This window comes from Terrapene carolina, unplaced genomic scaffold (assembly GCF_002925995.2).
Source record: "Terrapene carolina triunguis isolate 2854851 unplaced genomic scaffold, T_m_triunguis-2.0 Scaffold111, whole genome shotgun sequence".
Taxonomy (NCBI): Eukaryota; Metazoa; Chordata; order Testudines; family Emydidae; genus Terrapene; species Terrapene triunguis.
The window spans coordinates 12359849-12387067 of record NW_020664462.1 but is presented as its reverse complement, the minus strand read 5'-3'; the positions used below and the strand labels follow the sequence as shown (position 1 = coordinate 12387067).

At 40.6% G+C, this 27219-nt stretch overlaps 1 protein-coding gene across 1 annotated transcript in view; it reads right to left on the bottom strand.

The window, feature by feature from the left end:
- Positions 1 to 27219, bottom strand: part of NUB1 (negative regulator of ubiquitin like proteins 1) — a 30541-nt gene extending 3322 nt beyond the window's left edge. The window contains exons 1-15 of the mRNA XM_024193277.2: positions 27051 to 27219; positions 25092 to 25289; positions 22032 to 22130; positions 21415 to 21532; positions 21135 to 21302; positions 18164 to 18222; positions 16929 to 16999; positions 15193 to 15387; positions 10802 to 10890; positions 9208 to 9314; positions 8248 to 8434; positions 5638 to 5745; positions 5269 to 5421; positions 3653 to 3799; positions 934 to 1035 (exon numbers count right to left, since the gene is read on the bottom strand). Coding sequence (XP_024049045.1) covers positions 934 to 1035; positions 3653 to 3799; positions 5269 to 5421; positions 5638 to 5745; positions 8248 to 8434; positions 9208 to 9314; positions 10802 to 10890; positions 15193 to 15387; positions 16929 to 16999; positions 18164 to 18222; positions 21135 to 21302; positions 21415 to 21532; positions 22032 to 22045 — 1518 coding nt within the window. The 5' untranslated portion in view covers positions 22046 to 22130; positions 25092 to 25289; positions 27051 to 27219. The remainder of the gene's footprint in view (positions 1 to 933; positions 1036 to 3652; positions 3800 to 5268; positions 5422 to 5637; positions 5746 to 8247; positions 8435 to 9207; positions 9315 to 10801; positions 10891 to 15192; positions 15388 to 16928; positions 17000 to 18163; positions 18223 to 21134; positions 21303 to 21414; positions 21533 to 22031; positions 22131 to 25091; positions 25290 to 27050) is intronic.

Genomic DNA, 27219 nt, shown 5'->3' with positions numbered 1-27219 from the left:
CAGTCCTGGCAAACAACGCACGTTACAACAAAGCTTAAACTTGTTCTTTAGAATAATTTTAAAAACAATACTAGCTGCCTATTTAATGTTAAAAACAGCAAAAAATATCCACCTCCCTTTCCATTTCCATTTCATATAAGGAGTCTTAAAGTTTAAATCTCCTCAGTGTGAGAGAGATGCTTGCTTTGATCTGCTTAGCTCTTGGAAGTCCAGGGGCTCCTGGCTGCTGGCCCTGTGCTTCCCGGGGTCCCTAGAGACAGCGCTGTCCGCCATTAGGGATTTTTTCCCCTGAGAACCCCCTGTAACATTTCGCGAACCCCAGTTTGGGAACCATTGCTCTAGAGTATTCCACATCAGCAATCTGAATGTGCCTGTTTATTTCTTCTATTACGGATTCTTTGAAGTGCTGTCCTCCTCTTTGGCATGTACTGACGGAGATACTCCAGCATTCGCTCAGCTGGTGACATCATACTGACTACTGAACGGCACCAGAGCAGGGCAGCTGCCTACAAAGTGTTTTCTCCCTGACCCCTCCAAATATTGCAAGATGTTTAGGGTTTTTTTTTTTTTTAAGTCTTATTTCCAATCCCTGAGCCAGAACATAAAAAGAGAATTTTACTTCCACCTTAAAACATGCCATATCAGAGGAGAAGAACCCAAGACCTCTAGAATCTGCATTCACAACCCAGGATTACTCAGTAGAATGCGTGACTTTGCACCAAGTGGTAGGTGAAGATCAGTGGGGATTTGATGAGTGCCGGAGGCATGGGGAGTAGAACATGATTGTGGCTTTGCAAAGGAAGATCTAACATGGTATGTTTAAACAGCTAATGGGATGAAATGAGCCTTCAGAATTAAACTGGCTTGATTTAAAAAAAAAAAAAACAAAAAAACTACCCTACACTCCATCTTTAAGAAAAACATGTAACTTACTTGGTCAACACTTTCCTTAGGAACTTGAAACTGGTGTGGGGCCATAGGATCAGCATTATCATCATCATTTAGCAAGAGTAACTGAGGTTCATCAAGAAGAATCTAAAGTAGAAAGAGACAGCAATCAGTACAAGTTAGAAGGTTGTAGTATTCCTCAAAAGAGATGTGTACACAATTACAGAACCTGGAAAAGACTCATTAGCTCATGTAGTTAATACCTCACCATACTGTTCTCTAGAGTAAATTTATCTTACATATCTTGTGATACCTCATGTTGTATCTTGGGTCTTTCACCCCTTGCCTTGTAAGATTGTTTCAGTGTTTAACAGATCTCACTGTTGAAAATTTAGGCAGATCATTAGCCTGAATTCCTAGTACCTGCCCACTTGTACTACTTTCAATGAGAGAGGAATCTAGTTTATACCCTTCACATACTAAAAGACAATTGGTTAAACAAATTAAGGGCAGTATATGCTAAGGGCATGTCTACACTTACCTCCGGAGTGATCAATCCAGCGGGGGTTGATTTATCGCGTCTAGTGAAGACGCGATAAATCAACCGCCGAGTGCTCTCCCATTGACTCTGGTACTCCACTGGAGTGAGAGGCGTAGACGGAGTTGATGGGAGTGGCAGCAGTCGACCTACTGCAGTGAAGACACTGCGGTAAGTAGCTCTAAGTACGTTGACTTCAGCTATGCTATTTTCGTAGCTGACGTTGCGTAACTTAGACCAACTTAGCTCGCCCCCAGTGTACACCAGGCCTAAGTTTCAGTATTTTATTGTGTTCTTTCCACATAAATCAATCTGACCTGCCCCAAAATCTTTTTGTTGTTGTTGATTTTGTTTGACCTCTGTCCAAGTTTGTCTACTCTTTCTGATATGGAAATGTCCATAAACTGAAAGTTAGTGCCCTATAGTAATGTATATGTAGAAAACAGGATACCCATATGTATTAGCCTTTGTCTAAATAAAAATGCTACTAGTCATCCTTTCTTTAGAGAGAGAACATGACACTAGTGTGATCAGATTAGATGATCAAACTGGCCTCTTCTGGTCTTAAGCTCTATGAATCTGCACTGGCTGCCTATTAGTTTTTAGGTTGTTTAAGATGTGGGCTGTGACTTACCTAGCTGGGACTTCCTCTCCTAGTACAATACTACCACAGCAACACTCAAACTGGAACCCATCTAAAGGGACTTTGACTTTGTTTTTCATTTCCCCCTTGGTCCAGAGTAGCCATAATTTGTTGGCTTTCTTGGAAAGGGAACTGGATGAGGGCTGGTATGTTGGGGGCAGGAGTGCGTTTTAGTCTTTTAGCAGGTTAATCTTTGATATGTGAATGAGACTAGCCTGCTGAATTTATTTTTTGTATCCCTTGTGTTCTAGAAGTTTTGTAAAAGTGTCTAGAAGTTGGGACAGGTGTTTATCTTGGTAAATACATAAAGAAACATTTGTGTTTTAAAAAAGGATTAGCCTATGTGATGCTGGCAGACCAGGTGCCAGCTCATGCCAGGGCCCCAAGCCCCACTGAACACTGACCAATGCATAGCTGGAAACCAGGCTGGCTTATCTGTGGGTTACTACAGTTAAACAGATATAATTGTTATAGGATGTGTTTAGACTTTATGGAATGCTTGTAGGATGCTGCATGTATTAATCCTACTTATACTATCTGTATTCCACTCTATAAGGTGCTACTTAAGTGTTTCCTCTGTAACTGTAAAATATCTGTTCTGAAACTATGTAACTCACCAAACAGGAAAAAAAACTTCAACTAATGCAAAATGCTGGATTCCTACACGTGTTATCTACTGCACATCAGGAAGGACCATTGTAGAACAAAGATTTTGTCGATTACTCCCCCCCACCCACTCATGAAGAGGTTACTCGCAGAAGCGCTTGTTCCATCAGCTTGGATGCTAGGGAGGTGAGGATAAAAATTCGTGACCATAAGGATTTAGGGTCTTTTTATGGACTCTGGGGGGCAAAGATTCCTAAACATAAACAAGAGATCCCCAAGCTGCTTGGCTTGGGTTACCCCCAGTGGAATAAAAGCTTGTTTATTATAGAAGCTTCTATTACCTTTTGAACTTAAGATTGTATCTTATTTGTGTGCGTATGCTTACCTCCTTTAACCTTGTAAGTAACTCTTATTTCTTTTCCCCAGTTAATAAACCTTTAGTTAGTTTGTTACAGGGCTGGCTACAAGCGTTATCTCTGGTGTGAGATCTAAGGTGCAAATTGATTTGGGGTAAGTGACTGGTCCTTTGGGACTAGGAGTAACCTGAATATTTTGTGATCTTTTGTGTAAAGTGACCATCTATCACAAAGTCAAGCTTGCCTGGGTGGCAAAATAGATCAGCATGGCCAAGGGGACTGTCTGTGACTCCATGTTAAGGCTGTACAGTGCCTGAGGAGTTTATACTTGTTACTTGTTGGTGAAATCTAAATACAGAACTCAAAACCAGTTTGGGGTTTGTGCCCTGCTTCTTATCAAACTGCTCAAAGGGTGGCATTCTTGCTCATGGGCCACTCCAGACAGCATGACAGCCTGATTCACTAGTTTAGAGAGTGAAAGTTTAATCACATAGTGAGTCAATAATAGAAAAAAAGAAAAAGAAAATGTCTAGAAAACATGCATTTTTGGCAGCTGTATTTCTGTGGCTTCCAGTGGAAAAGGTCTACTGTATGAAAGTACCATTCTTGAAAGTGATTTACCTTAAAGGCTTGGTCCAAGTTTCCTTGTGCCCGGTGAAGTGCTTTTTTAGCGGCTCGCTCTGAATAGCCCATAGTTTTCAAGGTATTTATATCGTCCAATCTCCTCCTCCTCTTAGCTCTCTCCTCTCTCCTTATTTGTGCCTTTTCCTATAAAAGCATGGTCATTACAAAGTGAAGTATTGTATAAGAATACTGTCAGCTTTCAACTAGAAGATGGCTCCATTACTTCTTTGATAGATGCATACATGGTTTCTTCTGTACATTTTTTTTAATCTTTACAAATCTTCCAGGGAGAAAGGAAACTTTTTTTTAAAACAAATTTGTGCTGCTCAATGATCTTTAAGAAACATTCCCCCCTCCTTATATATATATAAGGTTGTATATACACTAGCAAACTTTGTAATCCTAATTCACCATTTTGTAGCCATACTGTGCCCATAGAATCATAGAATGGTAGGACTGGAAGGGACCTCGAGATGTCATCTACTCCAGTCCCTTGGCAGGACTAAGTATTATCTAGACCATTCCTGATTAGTGTTTGTCTAACCTGCTCTTAAAAATCTCCAATAACAGAGATTCCAGAACCTCCCTAGGCATTTTATTCCAGTGCTTAACAACCCTGACAGCTAGTAAGTTTTTCCTAATGGCCAACCTAAACTGCCCTTGCTGCAATTTAAGTCCTTTGCTTTTTATCCTATCCTCAGAGGTTAAAGAGGACAATTTACCTCCCTCCTCCTTGTAACAATCTTTTAAGTACTTTAAAACTGTTATGTCACCTCTCAGTCTTCTCTTATCCAGATTAAACAAACCCAGTCTTTTCAATCTTCCCTCATAGGTCATGTGTTCTTGACCTTTAATCATTTTTGTTGCTCTTCTCTGGACTTTCTCCAATTTGTCCACACCTTTAAGGAAATATGGTGCCCAGAACTGGAAACAATACTCCAGTTGAGGTCTAATCAGCGCTGGGCAGAGTGGAAGAATTACTTCTTGTGTCTTGCTAACAACACTCCTGCTAATGCATCCCAGAGTGACGTTTGCTTTTTTTATGCTTTGGATTCTCTCAGGATCAGGCCTGAGTTTATTAAGTATATTAAGATCCCTGTAAGGTAGATATTTTATTAGTTTTACAGATGGGTACATAGGTAAGTCAAGTGACTTGCCCAAGGTTGGACAATCAGTATCAGAGCTAGCAAATTAACCAAGGAGTTCAGCTCAGTCCCTTTCCTGGCCAGTTAGCTGCCACGAGCTCCGATCCCAAGCTGCGAACTCAAACTACAATCAGGACTGGTAACTATCCAGCAGCTGCAGAACATTTTGATGCGAAGTATCCTCATGTACCTCTTCAATATCATGGCAGTTCTACTTCTTCAGGCCTTGCACACTTGTGCCAGGTGGGAGAGAATTTGCCCCTTAGAATTTTAAATTTCTATTTCATACTTGCAACAACATATGGCAAACTGTTCAGTTTCACCATGAATACCAATGCAGAATTGATGAAAGCCCTTGGCTTTGTCTCACGTCTCAATACATACGTAAGATGTACATTCTGGAACATAAGTACTCAGACCTGTTTAATACTGTTCAAGGGCCTGTTTAATACTTTCCCAACACCGTACCTCTCTTCTGTTGGTAATAAGACAGGCAGCCTCCTCCAGGTTCCCATAACAAGCTCGTAGACCAAGACGAGCTTCCTGAGCAGAGAATCCCAGGAGTAACAAATTATTGATTTTTTCAGGATCTATGGAGAGCTCTTGATACAAACCATTTGCCTATATGTAGAAAGAACAGAACAATCAAATAGACTCCACCACTGGCATATATATTAAAAGTCCCTTCCCAAATTCCCTGTGCATTGGGGGAGGGAGGGGAGGTGGGAAGGAGAGGGGATAGAGAAGAGGAGGAATGCAAGATCAGGCAAAATAATGTGAGCTCTGTTTCCAAATGAGTTCCTATAATGTGATGTGCTGCACAGTGCAATGTCTTACCTTCTGAAGAAGTTCAACAGCCTCTTTTCCTTTGCCATTATGATAGTTTCCTATTCCCTGAAGGAGGTAAAGCCTTAGAAATAAAACTTTCTCACTTCCGGAACTTCCCTAAAGAAATTTTCAATAAAGAAAAAAGTCAGCGTATAACAGAGCATCAGTCCATTCAATGCTAATTGTCAAGGCACTCAACAAGCAGGTGAAAAACCTTACATTCTAAAAGGATTAGAGATTTGTGCATGTGAAAGTTACAGACACTAGACCCGCTCTTGCAGTCAGATCCACATGGGCGGAGCCCCACTGAAGTCAGTGGGATTCCACACAGGTGCAAGGATCCAACAACAGGATCGAGGTCTGAAAAGCTATTTAAATCCTGTTACGTACTGCACTGTGCTATGGAAAACAGACTGAGAAGCAAAGAAAATCTCTTAATCAGGCATTCAGAAAAAACATTTTATATAAAATTAAAATCAAAACTGAAGAAACTTTTTAAAAAGTTTCAAATTTGATTTTCTTTTGGATCCATTACATATGCACATACACACAAAGACACACACATATACACACACACACACGATACTCTTGGGTTTTTTTAATATATTTATTTATAAACATGAGTATCTTCTCCCATCGCAATATTATGTGAAAGATTCTCCTGATCAATCTTCCTGCTGGAAGAGTTCACTTTAACAGATCCAAAAGAAATCTGATGAGGTTCAGCAAGGACAAGTGCAGAGTCCTGCACTTAGGAAGGAAGAATCCCATGCACTGCTACAGGCTGGGGACTGATTGGCTAAGCAGCAGTTCTGCAAAAAAGGACCTGGGGATTACAGTGGACGAGAAGCTGGATATGAGCCAGCAGTGTGCCCTCATTGCCAAGGCCAATGGAATATTGGGCTGTATTAGTAGGAGCATTGCCAGCAGATGGAGGGAAGTGATTATTCCCCTCTATTCGGCACTGGTGAGGCCACCAGTACCTGGAGGCCACCAATACCTGGAGTATTGCGTCCAGTTTTGGTCCCCCCACTACAGAAGGGATGTGGACAAATTGGAGAGAGTCCAGCAGAGGGCAACAAAAATAATTAGGGGGCTGAGGCACATGACTTACGAGGAGAAGCTGAGGGAACGGGTTATTTAGTCCGCAGAAGAGAAGAGTGACGGGGGATTTGATAGGAGCCTTCAACTGCCTGAAGAGGGGTTCCAAAGAGGATGGAGCTAAGCTGTTCTCAGTGGTGGCAGATGACAGAACAAGAAGCAATGGCCTCAAGCTGCAGTGAGGGAGGTCTAGGTTGGATATTAGGAAACACTATTTCACTAGGAGGGTGGTGAAGCACTGGAATGGGTTACCTAGGGAGGTGGTGGAATCTCCATCCTTAGAGGTTTTTAAGGCTTGGCTTGACAAAGCCTTGGCTGGGATAATTTAGTTGGGGTTGGTCCTGCTTTGAGCAGGGGATTGGACTAGATGACCTCCTGAGGTCTCTTCCAACCCTAATCTTCTATGATTCTATGATCTTTAATGTCTATTGGTTCATCTGGTCATCCCTGCCTCATGCCTGCATGAACCCCCTTGAAGCCTGCAGAAACATTCTCCTGTTGCTAAATGCTTGTGTATTGGGATTAGTATTTTTGAGAGAAGATTCAGCCTTCTTTCCTTTGTTAATGAAAACTGTGTGACTAACTGTGGTGCTGCAGTGAAAGACTACTCCTTTATTCTTAAACTCATGATGCCAGGCCTCAAATAATTCAAGACTGGAGTAGAAGAAGAAAGCTACAAAATGTGAGACCAATTTTAGGGTAACAATTACATTTTTAAAATACTTTCCTTTGTTTAATACTACTTCAAAGCAGTACTTTCAGAAGCCTCTAACCAATTTATATGATCACGGTCTTCAAATTCTGATCAAGAACTAGGGCAACATGTTACCACCACCACCATCTTTCTTTTATGTCAATAGATCTCAAGGCTCATTACAAAGGAGGGAAGTATAATTTCCCCCATTTTCCAGACAGGGAAACTGCGGTACAAAGAGATGAAATGACTGGTCCAAAGTCACCCAGCAGGCCAGTGGCAGAACCAGAACCTAGTTCTCCTGAGTCCCAGTCCAATGACCTATCCACTAGACAGCTGTCAGTGTGCAGGTTCAAAATGTAACTCAATGAAAATATATATTGCAACTGTGAAAAACTGGGGCGGGGTGGGGGTGGGGGATAGTTGTCTATATAAGATAAAGCCCCTAATATCAGGATGATCTCTATAATATTGGGACGTCTGGTCACCCTAAATATGTAATACCTATGAAGGAATTCCAACATAGGTGATATATATACTGAATTAGCCAGGTAACATTATTTCCCCATCAGACAGAAACGTGATGCAGTTTGAAGAAAATGTCATTAACAATATAGTGTGGTGAGAAAAGCAGCTATGTTGAATTCTCACAATGCATGTCCAATGCTTTTACAGTGTTGACAATTACTCATCTGGAAAGAGTGAAAAGTAAAGGTTAAAGGGGACATATGAGTACTTTACATTCCTAAAAAAGTTATGAAATACTGGAACAATGAATGAATATTTGCTAAAACAAAACCACCTTCAGTAAAATGCCAGCATACTTTTATTGTGAGAAGTCTTTCGTGGTTTTCCCCATAACACCTCTTGAAGCATTTGTGGGCTGTGGCGAGCTTTTTCTCTGCATCATCAAGGCATTCCAGCTGTCCTAGGCGGAAGTAGCACCATACTATATCCAACTGCAACACTGCATAATTATCAACTGTATTCAGAAGTTCATTGCCACAATCACTGCAAAACAGCAATAAAATATTAACTAAGTTGCTTCTTCATTCCCTACTGTGTTGAAGAACTGGAACAGGAAAATGTGAAAAGGAAAAGGTGTGTGTGTACGCACATATCATGTGCATTCCGAAAATTTCTACAGTCTGACCATCATACTGATATAAATGTAACATACAAAATTACTTTTTAATTTATCAAAATAATATGCTCTGCTCTCATGTCATGAGAATCCCTGGTATATCATATTATGGTATATTACATTTGACTTAAATCTACACTATCTTTACTTTATCTTGTTTCTACATATGATACTGCAGTTTTAAAAGTATAGTGGAGTTACAACACCACAACCTTTTGGGAGGGTATAGAAACCAATTATCCTCATTGGAGGCATGTAAAGATCCAAATTGTGCTCCTTGGGAAGTCCCACAGAATGTGTTGGCATATCAGAAACATATGGGGGAGACCACCACTTTTTTGGACACCAAAGGGGGCTGCATTAGACTAGACTAAAGCAATTTTATCAACCATTGCCCACTAGTGGCATGCTTGTGGAAGAATACCATGTAAAATAGTGGTTGTCATTACTATAGAACAGTGGTTTTCAACCTGGGCTCTACAGACTAAGATTTCCAAAGGGGTCCGCACCTCCATTTGATATTTTTTAGGGGTCCGCAAATGAAAAAGGTTGAAAACCACTGATGTAAAACATACACTTATGCTGTTCCCATAACTGTTTGGTACTCTAAAAAGTCATGACAATTCAGAAAGGTTCTTACCAGAAGCGTTTATCAGCATCCAGCAAGAATGGCAGTGCTACAGCATACTCTTTTTTCTTCATGAATGCTCTGCCCTTTTCATGATAACCCATAGCTAATAGAAGGGACTATGAAAATGGATTAAGAATATATTAAACCCTTATTATGTTCACAATTAAAAAGAAATGTCATCGAAAATAACTTACATTATTTGTTGTCCATGGAAAAAAACACTCCATCAAGCCATATTATCTCCCATCATTTAATGCTTCTTCCCACCCATCTACCCATGTGTTTGTCATTTGTGTTGTCCAATTTATTGAAAACAATGATTGCTACAGATACATGACATATTTCACCTGCCTTATTGTGAGTTTACTTTTAAAATGCAACCCTAAATATGTTTTCAAGAATTTACTCATAAACAGGATAAGTCTCTTACTGAGCATAACAGTGCAGAACAACATCCAGCCAGTGTTCACAAATAACCAACTAACCCTACTATTTCCAAATAGGTGATAAAATCCCATGAGTCACTTGCCAAAAATCTAATCTTAATTTTTCAATTCTACTAAACTAAATGACAGAAGTAGTGAATGTTGCTAAAAACTTTCTGGTTCTTGCGCTATGCCAATGAATGGCATCATAAATAACATTATTTTATCTAAACATTCTACAAGATTTCTTCCTGTACCTTTAACGTCTTGTGCTCAGCACTGAATAAAATCCTTAAGGTGATTTTCCATTTTCGCAATGTTGCATCAGAACATGCAGTACATATGCTATTTGGGGTTACCTTTGTAAAGTATACTGGAATATCAGCTGGGGCAGAATAATATTATGCACCATGTGAGGAAATCAGGTCACAATTAACACATTGCACTGGTGCTGCATGCTAGCTACTTTGCTTCTGGGTGCGATTCTAGGTGTTTGTTATGATTATTAAATCTCTGAATGATCTAGTTATCTAAGAGATTGTCTCTTCCTCTTTTGTTCTGCCATAGTGGTCAAGATCTAATGAGTTGCTCTTGCTGTCGGTTCCTGGAGTTTCATTGTCCAGGACCAGTAGCAAGGCATTCTCAGTTGAAGGCTCCCAGATGTGAAATTCTCTCATTCTAATGGTCTACCAGAACCTAGGCTTGGTGACTTTCCAGGCACAAAACAAGAAGACATATGTGTTTAAAAATTAGACTTTGAGTTAACTATTATCACATTTCCTGTAGCTTGTGATTTAAACTGACTGAGATCTAATGAAGAAATTATTGTATATTGTTCTAACTAAGACACCCAGAAGTTACAATAGGTGCTGTGTAAAAATACATAAATTAATGTATAGCTCCAGGCATGAAGACAAAATGCAAACACATTTTACAAGAGACTCTACAAGAAATCACAGACGTTAGACAACTGCCTGTACATTCCCAAATGTACTGGAGCACAGTTCTGCTTCACCTTTATCAGAAAGCCACTTCTATTAAGCAATTAGTTTTTGCTGGCACCTACAGAGGTTGTTTAAGAAACAGTTTTGACCATTTCAATATAATACTTAAAGTACCACATGTGAAGATTATTTAAAAGGTCTCTAAATAATATCTTCCTTAAATGTTATACTTACTTTCTTGGCTTGCTGAGGAATCTTGATAGATCTTCCAGTTTGGTTAGCTATATCCAGATATGGAGTGGTATCTGGATCTAAATAATCCTCTGCAACAAAAAAAAAAGAGTGCCCACTGATTCATTATCAATGCCTTCAACAGTAAGAACAAAGTATGATTATGGTCTTAAAACCATATCAATACGCATGTTGTTAAGAAAAACTGTAAATAAAATGAAGTAGAATAGTGTATGTGGCTTCCAGAGAGAGTTCTCTATTATGGCACCAATTATGCAATGAGAAATCTGATCCATGAATAGCCTTCATGGACTTGTTTGCAGCATCTGGGCCTCTCCCTAGCTCAAGCCTGAATTTTTGAATGAAATTCTAAATTGTGTGTGCTGTAAAGAACTTATTCAGGAGAGGAAAACATCTGCATTTCCAATGGTGCATAATGCATTTCACTTAATAGACTGGTTACAGTGAAATACAAAATAACAAGCTTTATTCTCTATGGTTTATTCAACTAAAACTAAATATATTTGTTTCCCTCAGTTTCACTTTGGTGCTTGCAACCCAATGATCTGTTTCTTATTTGCTTTGGTTTGACTTAACATGAAAAGATGTTTTGACAATATACCAATGCCATCAAGGGAAAGCTCTGCGATCTCCGGATATGCAAAGCTTCTGTCCTGTAACTTTCTTCAACCCAGGCAACTGGGTTCTCAACTCCCTCCTATTCTCTCATGTTCATTGACTTGCCCCAATCCAGCAATGAGCTGTGTGGGTTGATCCTTGAGCCTGCCAATGGACCCAGTGAAGTCTTCCCACGGATCCTCGATACTCTAGTGCTGCACTGTATACTCCTGGGGGCGTTCTGCACCAAAAAAATAATTCTGTGCACAATATTTTAAAATTCTGCAAATTTTATTTGTCAAAATAACACTACATAATCATGCCAGTTTCAATTATTTTGGTAATTTATTTGAAAATACCTGTCAGCGAGTATGTCTGTAACAATACAGACACACACAAAAATTCCCCCGGGAGTAGAGAGTTAAAGAAACCCCTATGACAACCCAGTTCCTATTTCTCTGTCCCTATCCCTCCACCCCAGCCAGGGAGCCAGACACTCACAACCCTTCCCCCCATTGACCACCTGCAGGCCCCCCCAGCCAATACACCTGAACTCCCTCCTCCCCAGAGCCCAACAGCGGCCCCCACATTCCAGATACTCGCACCCTGTCCCCTGCCAGAGCCCAGCCGCTGGGCCTCCCAAGCCCAGATACCTGTTCCCCTTCCCTCCCACAACCCAGCTGCGGGGCCCCCCTTGCCCAGACACCCGTCCCCTTCCCCCCGCAGAGCCCAGGGATCTAGAGGGAGAAACAGCCTGATGCTTGGTCCCAGGCTTGCAGTTTCCTGCATGCCAGGGGTTCTCAACCTTTTTCTTTCTGAGGCCCCCCCAACATGCTATAAAAACTCCACGGCCCACCTGTGCCACAACAACTGTTTTCTGCATATAAAAGCCAGGGCCGCTGTTAGAGGGTAGCAAGGAGGGCAACTGCCTGGGGCACCATGTCACTGGGGGCACCACAAAGCTAAGTTGCTCAGGCTTCAGCTTTAGCCCCAGGTGGTGGAGCTTGGGAGCTCTGGCTGCAGTCCCACATGGTGGGGATTTGGCTTTCTGCCCTGGGCCCTAGAAAGTCTGATGCCGGCCATGCTTGGCGGACCCCCTGAAACCTGCTTGCGGCCCTCCAGGGAACCTCAGACTCCTGGTTGAGAACCACTGCTGTATGCCACCCTCTCTTTCCCTCAGGACATGCTAGGAACTGCAGCTGACAGAAACCCTCGAGCTCCCTCTCCCTCCCCCCAGCAGTGTCTTCTATGTGCAAACTGGGCTCTGCCAAGTCCAGTGGCTCCTAGCAGCACTGCAGCCCATTTCTGGGCGGGAGGAAGGAAATTCTGCATGCACTACATTCATTTCTGGAAAATTCTGCATTGCGCAGTGGCGCAGAATTCCCCCAGGAGAAACTGTACAATGAAGGTGTGTTATCATTCTACAATACTTGCTCAGTATTTCTGGAACTAAGTTTATGGGGGTCTATGCAGGTGCAGAGATCTACCTGCAAAGAGCTTACTGAAGAACTGAAATCTAAGCTGCCTAACAGGCCCAATACAGAGGGGCATTTCCACCTACTTACATTTTTTGTTACAACCTAATACTATTGTAAGCAACCCATTGTAAGAGAAGATTAGAGGAAACTCGTTTGTATACTTTTACATTTGACAGGACTTTAGTGAATAGTCCAGTTAAGTTTTCTATTTGTGGGTCTTTCAAGCAGAAACTAGGGAAATAAAAACATTTTTAAAACTTCAAACTAACGAAGGGCATCCTGCGCAGGTGTAGTGCCTGAAACTACTCTTAACTCACGTTTTGAAAATGACTACTTTCAAACTGACTGTTTCTTTAACTTGGTCCATAGTTGCCAACAGTCTCCATCAAAACTCATGGAGAAGAGAATGGCCTCACTGTGGACCAGAATGACAAGTGAACTACCTTGCATGGTGAAATCATGGCCACCTATGGTCATAACAGAGGTAACTGACAGAGAAGGGCATAACAACTTACAATTTATCATTCTGGCCTAGCTATTTCTGCAATAAATACAAAACACGTTTCCAGAGCTGTCAGTATCTTAACTCTCAAGTGTCCCATTTAACAATAGATTCATACAGTACCTTCCTCAAAACTCAAAATGTTCTATGGAATCACTTCATCTTGAATGGTCCCCTTGAAATATGTGTTAACAACTTAGGCTAAACAATCTGTTCCACCTTATATTCAGCTATGTCTCACTGAGTACATTTCCCAGACTGAAGAAAATTTCGGTGTAAGCACAGAAGCTTGTTTCTCTCACCAACAGAAGTTAATCCAATAAAAGATATTACCTCACCCACCCTGTCTCTCTTATGGAAACACGAGCATTACACAAAGAAGGTCCTTTAAGACAGGAAGTGAAGAAGAATACTATAACCAACAGGACAAACCAATTTTCAAGTGGGCAGAATGTAATAGCACAAACTGGAATCTGGCCAATTTATTGGCTTTAATACCCTTGGGCCTGGTCCACACTACCCCCCCACTTCGGACTAAGGTACGTAAATTCAGCTATGTTAATAACGTAGCTGAAAGTACCTTAGTCCGAACTTACCGCAGGTCCAGACGCGGCAGGAAGGCTCCCCCGTCGATGCTGCGTACTCCTCTCGCCGAGCTGGAGTACCGGCGTCGACGGCGAGCACTTCCGGGATCGATCCCAGAACATCGATTGCCTGCTGTCGGACCCTCCGGTAAGTGTAGACGTACCCTTAGAGCAGTGGTTCCCAAACTGGGGTTCGTGAACCCCTGGGGGTTCACGAAATGTTACAGGGGGTTCTCGGGAAAAAATTCCCTAATGGCGGACAGAGCTGTGCCTAGGGACCCCGGCACGGGGCCAGCAGCCCGGAGCCCCTGGACTTCCAAGAGCTAAGCAGATCAAAGCAAGCATATCTATCACACTGAGGAGATTTAAACTTCAAGACTCCTTATAAGAAATGGAAAGGGAGGTGAATATTTTTTGCTTTTTTAAAATTAAATAGGCAGCTAGTATTGTTTTTAAAATGATTATGAAGAACAAGTTTAAGCTTTGTTGTAACGTGCGTTGTTTGCCTGGACTGCTCAAGACCTGAAGCTTGTGTAGGAGGAACTCTTTGAGTTAGCTTCTTAAATATCTTCATGCTGTTTCACATCTGATACTCCTTGATGAAACATATGAGCCTTGTCTTATAACAGGCTTATTCAAAGTGATACAAGCTACGAAAGTGAGATCTTGGAAGAGTGTTGCCATTTTCATAATGTAATAAAAATACTGTAATGATCAATAATAATAAATAGTGTGTAATAAACATGTCATAAAAACAAATTTTATATTTCCAAGATCACTGCTTTTATAATTTATACTCAGGTAAAGGAGAAAATCCCTGGAAATATTCATTTCTAGGAGGGGGTTCGCGAGACTTGACATTTTAGTGAAAGGGGTTCACAGGCTGTAAAAGTTTGGGAACCACTGCCTTAGAGTCACAAGTTCAAATAGAAGTAACATGGTGCCTCCTAGGATCATGACAATGGCTTTGTTCAGCATCAATTTAGGAACGAATGAATCACCTAGTCCACTTCAAGCAAAACCCAAGTGCTGCAGGGAGGTTTCCCATCCAAGTACTGACAAGGCCTGACCTTCTTTAGATGCGATTAGATCACAACCCAAAGTTATACTAATCTTTCCACTTTGCCTTGTTTTTTTTAAAATAGAAGTGGTTTTTTTTTTAATTCATACTTCTACTGCCTTCTACTGCATGTAAGGGTAAAAACCCCATACCTCTCGTTGCCAGTATTTCTAAACCCTTCTTAGTTCTTTTCATCCTTTCCTTTCTTTCTTTTTCCTTCATGGTCTCTTCTTCATGTTGCATTTCTTCTTCCTGAACCTTTTTTCTGGTATCCTCCTCACTCTGTCTTAGCTCAAGCACCATGACCTTTACATTGTGTGTTACACCTTGCTCTTCAAGTGTTTTTCCTGAAAAACAGAGCATGATTAATAGGCAAATCAAATTACATTTACGAAGACAGTACATTTCATGTTGTACTGCCAGATAACATTTTAAAAACAGCTATTCCTGCTAGGAAGATTTCAACAGGAGCAACCACCTAAGGGCTAGTCTACACTGGCAACGCTAAAGCGCTGCCATGGCAAGAGGTGTAGCTCCCAGCACTGCGCTCAGGGGTGTGTTTTTTCGACGTATCCGAGCCGACTTACCCCGCTGTGAGGACGGTGGTAAATCGACCTCCGCGGCTCCCCCGTCGACGGCGCTTACTCCTACCTGCGCTGGTGGAGTACAAGCGTCGATTCGGGGATCGATTGTCACGTCCCAACGAGAGGCGATAATTCGATCCCTGAGAGATCGATTTCTACCCGCCGATTCAGGCGGGTAGTGAAGTCGTAGCCTAACAGACGTATTAGAGCATAAGCTTTCGTGGGTGAATACCCACTTCGTCAGACGTGAAGACGTAAATGTATTTACCCTCACAACACCCCTGTGAGGTAGGAAAGTGCTTTTATCCCTGTTTCACAGATGGGGAACTGAGGCACAGAGAGACTAAGGCCCAGGGTCACACAGGAAGTCTATGACAGAAGGGGGCAGGAAACTGAACCCAGATTCCTGATGGCCTAAGCTAGTGCCCTAACCATTGGTCCATCCTTTCTCTCCATTTACATCATGATTTCTTCCAAGGTAGCTAAATTAGGACATCAATGAATGAATTAATAAAGAACAGAAGAAAGTTAATTTGTAAAGACAAAGCTTCTGTTCACACAAATGTCTTGCAAATCAAGAAAGATGGTAAAGATAACAAAGAAAAGTTTAGAACATGTCACTTTACAGCATGAGGTTTTGGTAAATTATGTGAATTAAATCTGAGAATGTGGCACATTGAGCTGTTAAAACACACAAAGTTGTCCTCTTCCATAATTCTCTCCTTTGATTTTGACCATCACAATATCTCAGACTTCCTTTAGAGTAGAACCTAACAAATATGACTGCTGTTATTGTGTAGCTCACGAGGTTCTCAAACTTCATTGTGCTGCAACCCCCTTCTGACAACAAAAATTACTACATGACCACAGGAGGGGGGACCGAAGCCTGAGCCTGCCCAAGCCTCGCTGCCATGGGCGGGGGGGAGTCAAAGCCTGAGCCCCACTGACCTGGGGTGGGGGAGGCCGAAGTCGAAGCCCAAGGGCTTCAGTCCTGGGCGGGGGGGCCTGTAACCTGGCCCCTCCACCTAGGGCCGAGGCCGAAGCCTGAGCGTCGTTCAGTCCCGGGCGGTGGGGCTCAGGCTTCGGCCCTGGCCCCAACAAGTCTACGCCAGCCCTGGTTACCGCATTAAAACGGGGTTGCGACCCACTTTGGGGTCCCGACCCACAGTTTGAGAACCGATCTAGTTCTTATTTCCCTGCTATTAATATTGTTTCTGTGACTGACAAAATTACAAGAAAGATGATTTCTAAGAAAGACATAATTACAAAATAAATATAACATATATTCAATTGGCGATACATACCAAGGTCAAGCTGCTTCTTATTTATAATTATTTTGATACATTTTTCTTGAAATCCATACATCTGTGCAATCCTGTGAAATAAAGTAGTTAATTCCAAAGTATAAATACCTTCTTGTCTCATTTTGATATGAAGTATTTTGGCAACATATTGCAATAAAAATTAAAATGTTATATATTTGTAACTGGCTTCAAACTTTTACTATAAGTCTGCTTGAAGATAAAATAACATTACTAGTAACTGACACAAATTCACCATATCAGGTGAGGAGAGGAGAGGATATTGATATGGTTTCTGATTTTAGATTTTAATCAATAAACAGCAATAAAACACCCCCAATAAAAAGAAAAAGAAGTATTTATCCAATAAACAATGGAAAAAACACTAGAAATCATTCCTTGTATCTAAGGGCTTGTCTACATGAAACAGTAATGCAAACTACAGGGAACTACTATGTTGCTCATTCATTGGTCCACACAGACCCTGCTGGTGTGCACTAAAGGTTCCATAGTGTGCTTTAAACAGTACCGTGTTAAACTGCAATAGGGAACATTGCAAAGAGTATTTACTACAGTATGTATTATGTAATGAATAATGTAAATAATATACATTACTCATTACAGTATATACAAAGAGAAATTCCCCCAAAAACCTGATTTTGGGGCTTCTACATTAAACTCAAAAAATTGCTAAAAATAAACCCTGAAAAATGAAATCAATAAACCCAGAAAAACAGAAGCCTAAAGTATTGAGAAGGGGAGAGCAGAACAGCCAGGAAAGTGGCCAGGACAGACCAAGTAGTTGGAAGGCATTCATATATGGCATATATTGTAAAGGAAAACACTTTGTACTCTCAGAAGCTCTAGTTGGTTATTAATTTAGAGTGGCAATTCTCAAACTATGTCCGTGGGCCATTAATGGCCTTTTAAGCATATGATGGTGGTCCATGGCGAACTAGCTTAAAAATCATGTGGTGTTAACCCTTCACCTTGTTTCTACATGTTAAATCACATGACTTTTCCACATAAGCAATTGCCATAGTAACTAGAGATGTTATGTAGTCATAAACAAGATGTGTCCATGAGACACACTCTATCAAGATATGCACCCTATGAAAGTTTGAGATCCCCTGATCTAGAACATACTATAATAAAGCACTATGCAAAAGGATGACACGAAACCAAAAGAAGACACTAACCATTTAAAGTGGAAATAAGACAAAGATTATTATACTTACTGGGATCTTAGTTCCTCGCCAGTGATGATCAATTTAGTCTCCAGCAAGTTTTTTCTGGTCTAGTGTAAATATTTTTAAAAGTTATGGTATCCAGGTACTTTGGGCATTTTCTTAATTAACTACTTTTGAACAGCCACAATTTCTCTCTTTATTTTCAGACAAAAACTATGTTAAAATAGCATTAAGGTTGAGAGTACACATAGTAATGATTTACAGGGATGCTGAAATTATCCCAAAATAATCATTGTAAAGCCAGGAAATTCAGAGTTATGGTTAACTCAAATCCAAACAAGTTATAGAAATGCACAATTAAGGCACTCAACCTTAACTCTGCTTTTTTTGTTTTGCCACAGAATAGTCAGATTATAATTAAAGCCTATTAATGTTTGTGGTCCCAGATTAGATAGAGACATATTAGGTTGTTTTTCCTCATAGTGATGCTACAGAGCAGAGTTAAGGTTGTTTAGGGTGCATACCCCGCACCCACAACGCATTCCCCATTGAGTAGAGCTATTCCAATGCATAGTTTTTTCAAATAAAGTTTTACCATTAAGGTTTTTCCCTCCAGTATTTTTCATAAAAGTTTATCTTTCAGCAGAGGCTGGCACATAAAATCTCCTTCAGAAACACTAAGTACTGCATCTTTCATCTTTCATTGTTGTCAATACGAATAAGAGCACAGACTGCCCTCAGCAGCGATGGAAACTACCTTCTATTGTTACCAGTGGGAGTGAAGTGATCTTGACTCACTCCATGATGCAGTCAGGAAACAGAAAGTTGCTGAATGGAGGTGGTGGTCATCTTTGCTAAGGGTCTGTCCATCAGGGAAACTATATCACTATGTATTCCAGAATAAAAGTGTTTAGGGACTAATAAAAGGAATTACGCCAATATAATGACAGTGGTATAATTTTATAGCTGCATAATTATATCAGTGAATTTCCCCATACAGGCAAGCCCCCCTAAGAGCAACCCGGGGCCTCAATCACATTAAAAATAGGAAACTGCAGCCACTTTCAAAGAGTTTGTTAATTTCTATGAAGATTATTGTGCAGCCTCTGCTGAATGATAAACTTTCAGTCATGAAGACTAATTCTAACTTCTTTAATAATAATAATAAAAAAAATCTACCCATTGTACTAGATCTATTCAAGAAACAATTTTTTTGTAGATAATACCTGAGCTGAGATAATTTGGAACAACAACAACAAAGGTCTGACAGAAGGTGCTAAATGTTTAAAAAAAAAGACTCCTTTTTTAGTAAATATCAACAGTAAAAAGATTTACTTTGCAAAAGTAAATTCACTCAGAAAACTGAGTAAATTTTCTCTCTTTTAAACAGAGGGTGCAATTGTTCTTTGTAATAAAACAAGAGGTTGAATCCCTGCTTTAAAGTGCAGAACTCAGCCTTAACTATGGAGCTGCAACTGGTATGTCTATAAAATAAAATGATTTTTTTTTTAAATGTTGAGGAAAATTTAGTCATTTTTGTCAGAAACCGTGAAAACCAGGGACTAACGGTGCTGACTTGAGGCAGGTACATAAGCATGGTGTCCATGGATGTCCTCATCTACCCAGCTATATAGTTATATACAGTACTAGAGTTCTGACCTGATAAGTTCTCAAATATGCTGAGTCCTCTATCTGGTGGTTTTGTAACATGGCCAAGTGTACAAGACACACTAGATAAACTATTTTTTCCATTCTGTGTCAAGTTCAAGCAATGGATTTAGCCAGTTCAAGCTAATTTGCCTCAGATGGCTAGTTTGGGAAAGTAGTTAACTGACCCATAGATTAACCAATGCAAGCATATCTGCAGGTTGCATCATTAAAAGCTGGACATCTACCATTTAAAGTAGCTAAGTTTACAATTTACAGTATTACCCAGGTATATAGGTATATCATAGTTAAAGTAAATACTAGGACTGTCAAAAAATTTTAAAAAATCTCAATTAATCGCAAGACTAAAAAACAATAGTTGTGATTAATCACACTGTTAAACAGTAAGAGAATACCAATTTAAATTTAGCATGGAAGCATGACCTCTGGAATGGTAGTCGAAGCACAAAGGGACATATGGCACGTAAATACCTTGCAACGCCAGCTACAACAGTGCCATGTGAATGCCTGTTCTCCCTTTCAGGTAACGATGTAAACATTTGTAAGTTGCACTTTCACGATCAAGAGATTGCACTACAGTACTTGTCTGAGGAATTGAAAAATACTATTTCTTTTGTTTATCTTTTCTACAGTGCAAATATTTATAAACAAAAATATAAAACAAGCATTGTACACCTTGTATTCTGTATTGTAATTGAAATAAATATATTTGAAAATGTAGAAAACATCCAAAATATTTATAATACATTTAAATTGGTATTCTATTATTGTTTAAAAGTGTGATTAATCGTGACTTTTTAAAAAATCTAGTTAATTTGTTTTGCGTTAATCGAGTTAACTGCGATTAATTGACAGCCCTAGTGAATACAGTTGTCACATAAGTGTCCTTTACATGACAAAAGATAGTGTTGTTTTGGGGTTACTTACTGTGCCTAAATAAGTATTTTGTTTATAATTAAAACTGTGATTAAACAAAGAATATATAAAAAGAACAATATCCATATACTGACAACTTTAGATGTTTTATAGAAGTAGTAAAACTGAATGAGCACCATACATTTACTTTTAACTTGGCTGGTGAGATCAGAAAAGATCAAGTTAAATTTGGTTCATTTTTCTCCACTCAGAATTTGTTTCTGAATGACCCTAAAGAGGGAAAAGCTGCAATGTGTTTTATTTTTTTTCTAGATAGTTTTATGACTGAACTGAATTCCTTCCTTCTCCAACCAATTTAGCTTTTTTGCACAAATGAAATGTTTTGCATCAGATACAGAATTAATGAAAGTTGTACGGCCTTTACTATAGATTTTAGTTATGCTTCTTTTCATAACTTTAACGTATACAGACTTACTTTTCTCATCTTAGGAGGTAAAACCACTTCAAGTTTTGCAACCCCTGTTGTCTTATAAGCTTCATTTCCTGTTCCACGCTCAATTGCTTCACATCTTATTTCTTCAAGAATGCACTCCGTTTCATTTTCACTGAGATTCACCTTGGCTGAATATTTCTGTGCAAGCTCCTAACAGAAAAATAAAAGAACATACATTAGTAAAACATAAAATAGTAAAATGTGTCGTGTATGAAATAAAAGTGAAAAAAATGACTGCAGAACAATGAGGCAGAATACGTACCTTCAACTCCAGACCAGCTTCTTTATTTTCATTTGTGTATGGAGGTTTCCAAAGCTGAATTTTGTCTTCTCTTAAGCAATTTTTAAGTTTTGCTGCAAGGTATTTCTTTTGCGCCATTCTTTAATACAAAACACAATAGGAAAAATGAAAAAGCTAACTGATCTTTTTGTATGTTTGTTTCTCTGATGAATCAAAAGATCTTGTTTAACTCAGGCCCAGATCCTCAAAGGTATTTAGACATCTACCTCCCACGGTTTTTACTTAAATCACCCATCTTTGAGGATCTGGGCCTCAGGGAACATCCACTGTATTGTTCAGAGTTCTGTAGGCAGACTGCATTTAATATAGGATTTTAAAAATACACAAAGCAAATTTACAAAGATTCTAATTCAATTTTTATTGTGCTCTGATAATTATGTAATAATTGGAAAAACTTTTCTATTTAAACATTAACATTTTTTCTTTTTATTACACCAGTTGCACAGGAGGATGGGAATGTGTTGGCAAGTGTTGATTTCAGCAAGATAATGGCTGCCAGGAAAACATCAGTAATGCAGTTTTTACATATAAATAACCAAACAAGTGAAGTACAATGTGAAACCAATAAATGAACTTACTCTTCAAATTTCATTTAAACTTGGAGATGGAAATTTGCTGACAATTCTACAGTATTTTCTTTAGTTTGCCTTTATATACTTCTCTTTATTGTAATTTCACTGTTTATAAGGAAAATTCATAGGTTAAAAATAATATATTAAAAAAAAAAACAGAGACCCTGCTCCTGCAGCTGGCTCCATGCAGGTTAACCACTGGGGCTGAACAGAGCTAGCTGGAGGATCAGGGCCCAATGTTTTTTAGGGTACCAGTGACATCTTGGATTATAAAAACTAAAAGAATTTTTAAATCACTTTTTAAACCATATATGCTCTATTTTTTCTCCATTTTCTTAACTGCCAACAGTCCTGGTTTTGGCCACGACTGCTCTGTCTTTACTAACCTACCTAGCTACCATTGTGGGAATGTTGGCAGCTTGTGGCAACAGCAGGAAGCCAAGGAATAGTTTCAACTCCTGCTCTCTGCTGGAGTTTACTCTCTCACTGGTTGGATAAGCAGGAAGCTATTAGCTCAGCTAAACTTCCGGGCCCCACTGAACCAAATCAGAACACTCATTATATCAAAGTGCCAACTCTGCTATACTGAAGGTCGAGCAGCATTTTCTGTTTAAAGATAAACTCTAAAATCTGCATGCTTACTCAGCTTGTCTTGAAAATTTCTGTGCCTCATGGGGGTGCTGGGTAGTGTTAGTGGTCCAAATTTGGGGTCATTTCAGCAAGGGGTTCTTGAGATACAGCCCTCCAAAAAAGCCAGCATTTTACAAAATCAACAGGTTCTTTTTATTTCTTTTTTCCACATACCATGGCTCTACTTGTCCCCCCACTGATCTCATTCACTTGACATTTTATCTCAGCTGGTCCATGGCACCCACTGCCCCTTTGGAAAAGCAATACTGACAAAAGTGACAAAGAGCCCTATGGCACCTTATAGACTAACAGAGGTATTGGAGCATAAGCTTTCGTGGGTGAATACTCACTTTGTCAGATGCACGTAGTGGCAATTGATGAAGTGAGTATTCACCCTCGAAAGCTTATGCTACAATACGTCTGTTAGTCTATAAGGTGCCACAGGACTCTGTCGCTTTTTACAGATCCAGACTAACACAGCTACCCCTCTGATACTTAATGCTGACAAAGTTAATATGGAAGAGTTTAGCTGTCTAGAACAGTATGTGCTAAAACTTGCAAGCCAGAGATTGAAACGCGCATATGTATGAGGGTGTGTCGGCAATCTATTGTCACAGTAATTTAGTGGCTCCAGGGGACATAGTGCAGATATCATTGAAGCTGAGCTACACACATAAACTATAAATTCAAACCCTACCCTTGGCAGAAGCCTGAGAAAAGGCATGAGATACTACCAGGCAACGTTTACTTTGTGTTAATAAATTGCTTTGTGACTCTAACACTTCATCTCTGCCTCAGCCAGAATAGGCAAAGTGAAAGCAGGCCTCAAAGAGGGGGGAGGTAAGACTCTTGAACAGCTTAATATTGGCCTACCAAGTTAGAGGAGTCACATCCTGGTAAATGAGGAAACCAAGGTAGTGGGGAGAGGGAAGAGGTAGAGATGGAGGAAATACAAGGGAAAAATGTGAATGCACAGGAAGGCTTCTGGTGGAGGACTTTTGGCCCCTAGATACCCAAGCTTATTTAGAAAAAATATTCCTCAGCTTACATGGAAAGGTTTTTTAAATGTTGGCATTTACACATTCATTCCTCTAAAACTGGGTGTTAAAATAGATTAATCAGTTTCTCTTTTGCTTGTAGATAGTTTCACTTCCGATCTTGTATATTAGGACAGTGCTACAGACAGTTCATGGGAAATGGAGAAAAAATTAGAAATGTTTCTATTAATATTTGATTTTGAAAAGGTCTTCCCTTCCTAAAAAACAAAAACCTAACTTGTGGGCAAAGGCTACCCTTACCAGGAGACAGCCTCCCTGTAATCTGATCGACACAAGATCAATTTACACTTGGGTGACATTTGGAAGCTTCTTTGTAACCACAAAGACAAGAAACTGTTTTGTTTTTAAATAGAGAAGTAAATTGTGTAGAAACTGATGTAAGCTGCCCTGTCTGTTTTGTTTCTATTACTTTGGAGTAGCCCTTCTCCAGGCTTAAGAGTAAAGAGCCCAATACACATACACTCTTGACTATTAGTCCCTGGAAGTTCCCGGTGCCGCTGCACAGAGTGAGCAATGTATTCTTTTACTTAAAGGGAATTTTTTGGCAGTGGCAGAATATCATCGTCCAAAAGAAGTGGAAACAGGATAAACATATTGAACTCCAAACAAATAAGAATAAAGCACAGGGGGTATTACTAATACAGTCTTCCCCCTATGTTTTCATCCGCACACAATCACTTCTTTTTAGTCAACTTTTTATTCATTTACCCCATTATTATTTACTATTTTTATCTTTTTTGAATTCTGAAATCATTTTATAGCAGATATTTTACTTAACATATATTGCCTTAAATAATAATTTATCCAAGTAACAGAGACTTTGACATTTGTTGAGACCAGATAAAAAATCTCAAATTGTTACACTGTATCTACATGCAAACCTCCTTTAGATGTTTTACTAAAACTCCAGATCTGTTCTTTTTGTAACAGCTTCCATTTCCCTAAGTCTTCAAAATATATTTGTCACATTGGAGAATATACTAACTGCAATGTGCAGAATTTTAAATTCAAACTGAATCTGAAAACTGATCATACATACAGTGGCTTTACTATCAACATTTTTTGGTATAGTTTCGTAAATCAAGCTTAGCTGTTATTTTTATTAAACTATTAAAGCAGAAAATAGGGACTGAAAAATCATCAGTTAAATGTATTTTACTCCCTTTCTAACAAGCTATCTTAAGAATATTTATATAAAAAACAAAGTAGTTTCACTTTTGTAAAGGCAAAGATGCAAGCCACCTTTTTACTTATAAAAATCATCCATGTTTATTAAACAAAGTTTAGAACCATTTTCTGATCTTACTATTAATATTCATTTATGACAAGTAAACTGCAGTATTCAAAACAGAATTCTTAATAAAACATTTAGACGTACCTCTCCATCGTCCGACATTAATGTTCCTGGAACGATTCAACTTTCACTTTCGTGATGCCTTGCGTCACTAAAAGCTATGGGGTATTTCCCAAAGCTGTTTTCAATAAAAGATTGGGGGTATTTCCCAATGGATGTTTTGAATATAACATCAGATGTTTATGAATAAAAAGCAGTCACAGAATCAGTTGCTCCCCTATTCTATATGACACACAAGAGAAAATGGGTAAAGAAATAAGATTTGGCAGCCTCATAGAGGGAGGGGAGCAGGGGTGAAAGCTCACTGAGCAAAACACATAACTTGGGCTTTGCTCGAAGAGAGGCGGCATGGCCAGCTCAAGGGGGAAGCTAATGCGGCATGGTCTCCTGGAAAGGGACCTAAAGACCACAGTAGTGTCATGGTGGTTAATGATAGAAGGTCCCTGGAAGGACTTGGACCCATACACTGCAGATTCTCTACCAGGCATGCAGACCTGGACTTTCCCAGAGAAATCTGGCCTGTATAGCCACTGCTCCTGCAAATCCAGCATCCCCACTTCAGTGAAAGAATGATGCAACAGTGATGGGGTATTTCATAAATGCAGACTGGTATGTAAGTACTAAAATAATTATAGCTCTACATTTTCTCTTTCTGTGGCAGTGGCTAATCCTGCCTTTAACCGTTTGCAGATAATCAAATGCAACTTGGTCTTTGTGGCACTGTTCGACTTAACCATGCCAAAGAATCAAGCTTAATGGAAATGAGAGATTAGTTATTCTGGGGGGGAAATGGCACTGTCATTATCTTTAGGATATGTGGCTATCGTGATAAAAAGTACGACCAGTCCCAGAACTTGGGTGTATTTTTAAATATAAAGTATCCAATTATAGTAAGAGTAGGGTGGTATGCTATGCTTTATAAGGACCTGTATACACTAGTAAAACACTACGGCTATGTCTACACTACAGCCACCATAGGGGCACCACTACAGCGCTGCAGCTGTAGCACCATAGTGCAGACGTTTCCTATAGTGATGCGAAGTGCATTTCTGTTGATGTGGTTAATTCATCTCTCCCAGGGCTTGCCTACACTTACATTGCTCCAGTAGTGCTGTTGTAGCGCATAGTAAAGATGCTACCTAGGCCAACAGGAAAGCTTCTCCCATCAGCATAGGTCCTCCACCTCCCAGAGAGGTGGTAGCTATGTAGATGGGAGGAGCTCTCCCATACACATAGGGCTGCCCACACTGGGAATTAGGTCGGTATAACTGTGTCGCTCAGGGGTGTGAAAGTCCCACACCCCTGAGCGACGTAGTTATAGGTAGTGTAGACCTGGGCCAAGAGGCAATACCTACATCGATGGAAGAATTCACCGGGCGCTACGTCGACCTATGGCGCTCAGAGCAAGAAACGTTTCACAGCCCTGAGCCACACAAGTCAATCTAATTTTTAAGCATGTCTAGACCTCAGGTTTGCAGCTCGCTCCCCGTGCAGTTCAAAGGGCTGCAGAACAAGGGGGGGGGTTAAACCCTGTGTCATCTAGCCCTCTCCCCACCTCTAACCTAACCAGGCCTGTCCGCCTAACACTGGCTGTAGCAGCGCTAAAGCCACTCGGGGGGCGGGGGCGAGCAATGGGCGGGGCCCGGCCTCTGCTAGTGCAGACGAGCTCCCAGCCCAGCTGCCGTCTTTGGCCTCAGCGGCGGCTGCTTCTCAGTGGCCGGTGCCGCGAGCCCCAGGCAGGGTCGCTGGGTCACGGGGAGAATTACTCCCGGAGGCGGGGGGATCTGCGTGCCGAGTGTGCGTGTGGAGGGGGCACCGGGCAACACAGCGCCTGTGTCCCCCCGACACAGTAGGCGGCAGAGGCAGTTGGGGGCGGGGACAGTTGAGGAAGGGGAGGGGGCGGGGCCCGGCTGCGCCAGCGCGTGGCTGAGTCTCTCCCAGGGGCGGGAAGGCCCCGCCCCCACCCGCCGGGGGATCGCTCACCTGTGTAGCTGCCGCTGCTCGGCGGGCTCCCGGCCGTTTGTTTACGTCGCGTTCGCAGGGTCAGCGGGAGGCGGGGCAGCCGGCTCCCTACGGAAGCCCGGAAGCGGCGAAGGGTGCGGGGAACGAATCTCACGTGTGCAGGAAACGTGAAGGCTGGCGCCATCTTAGC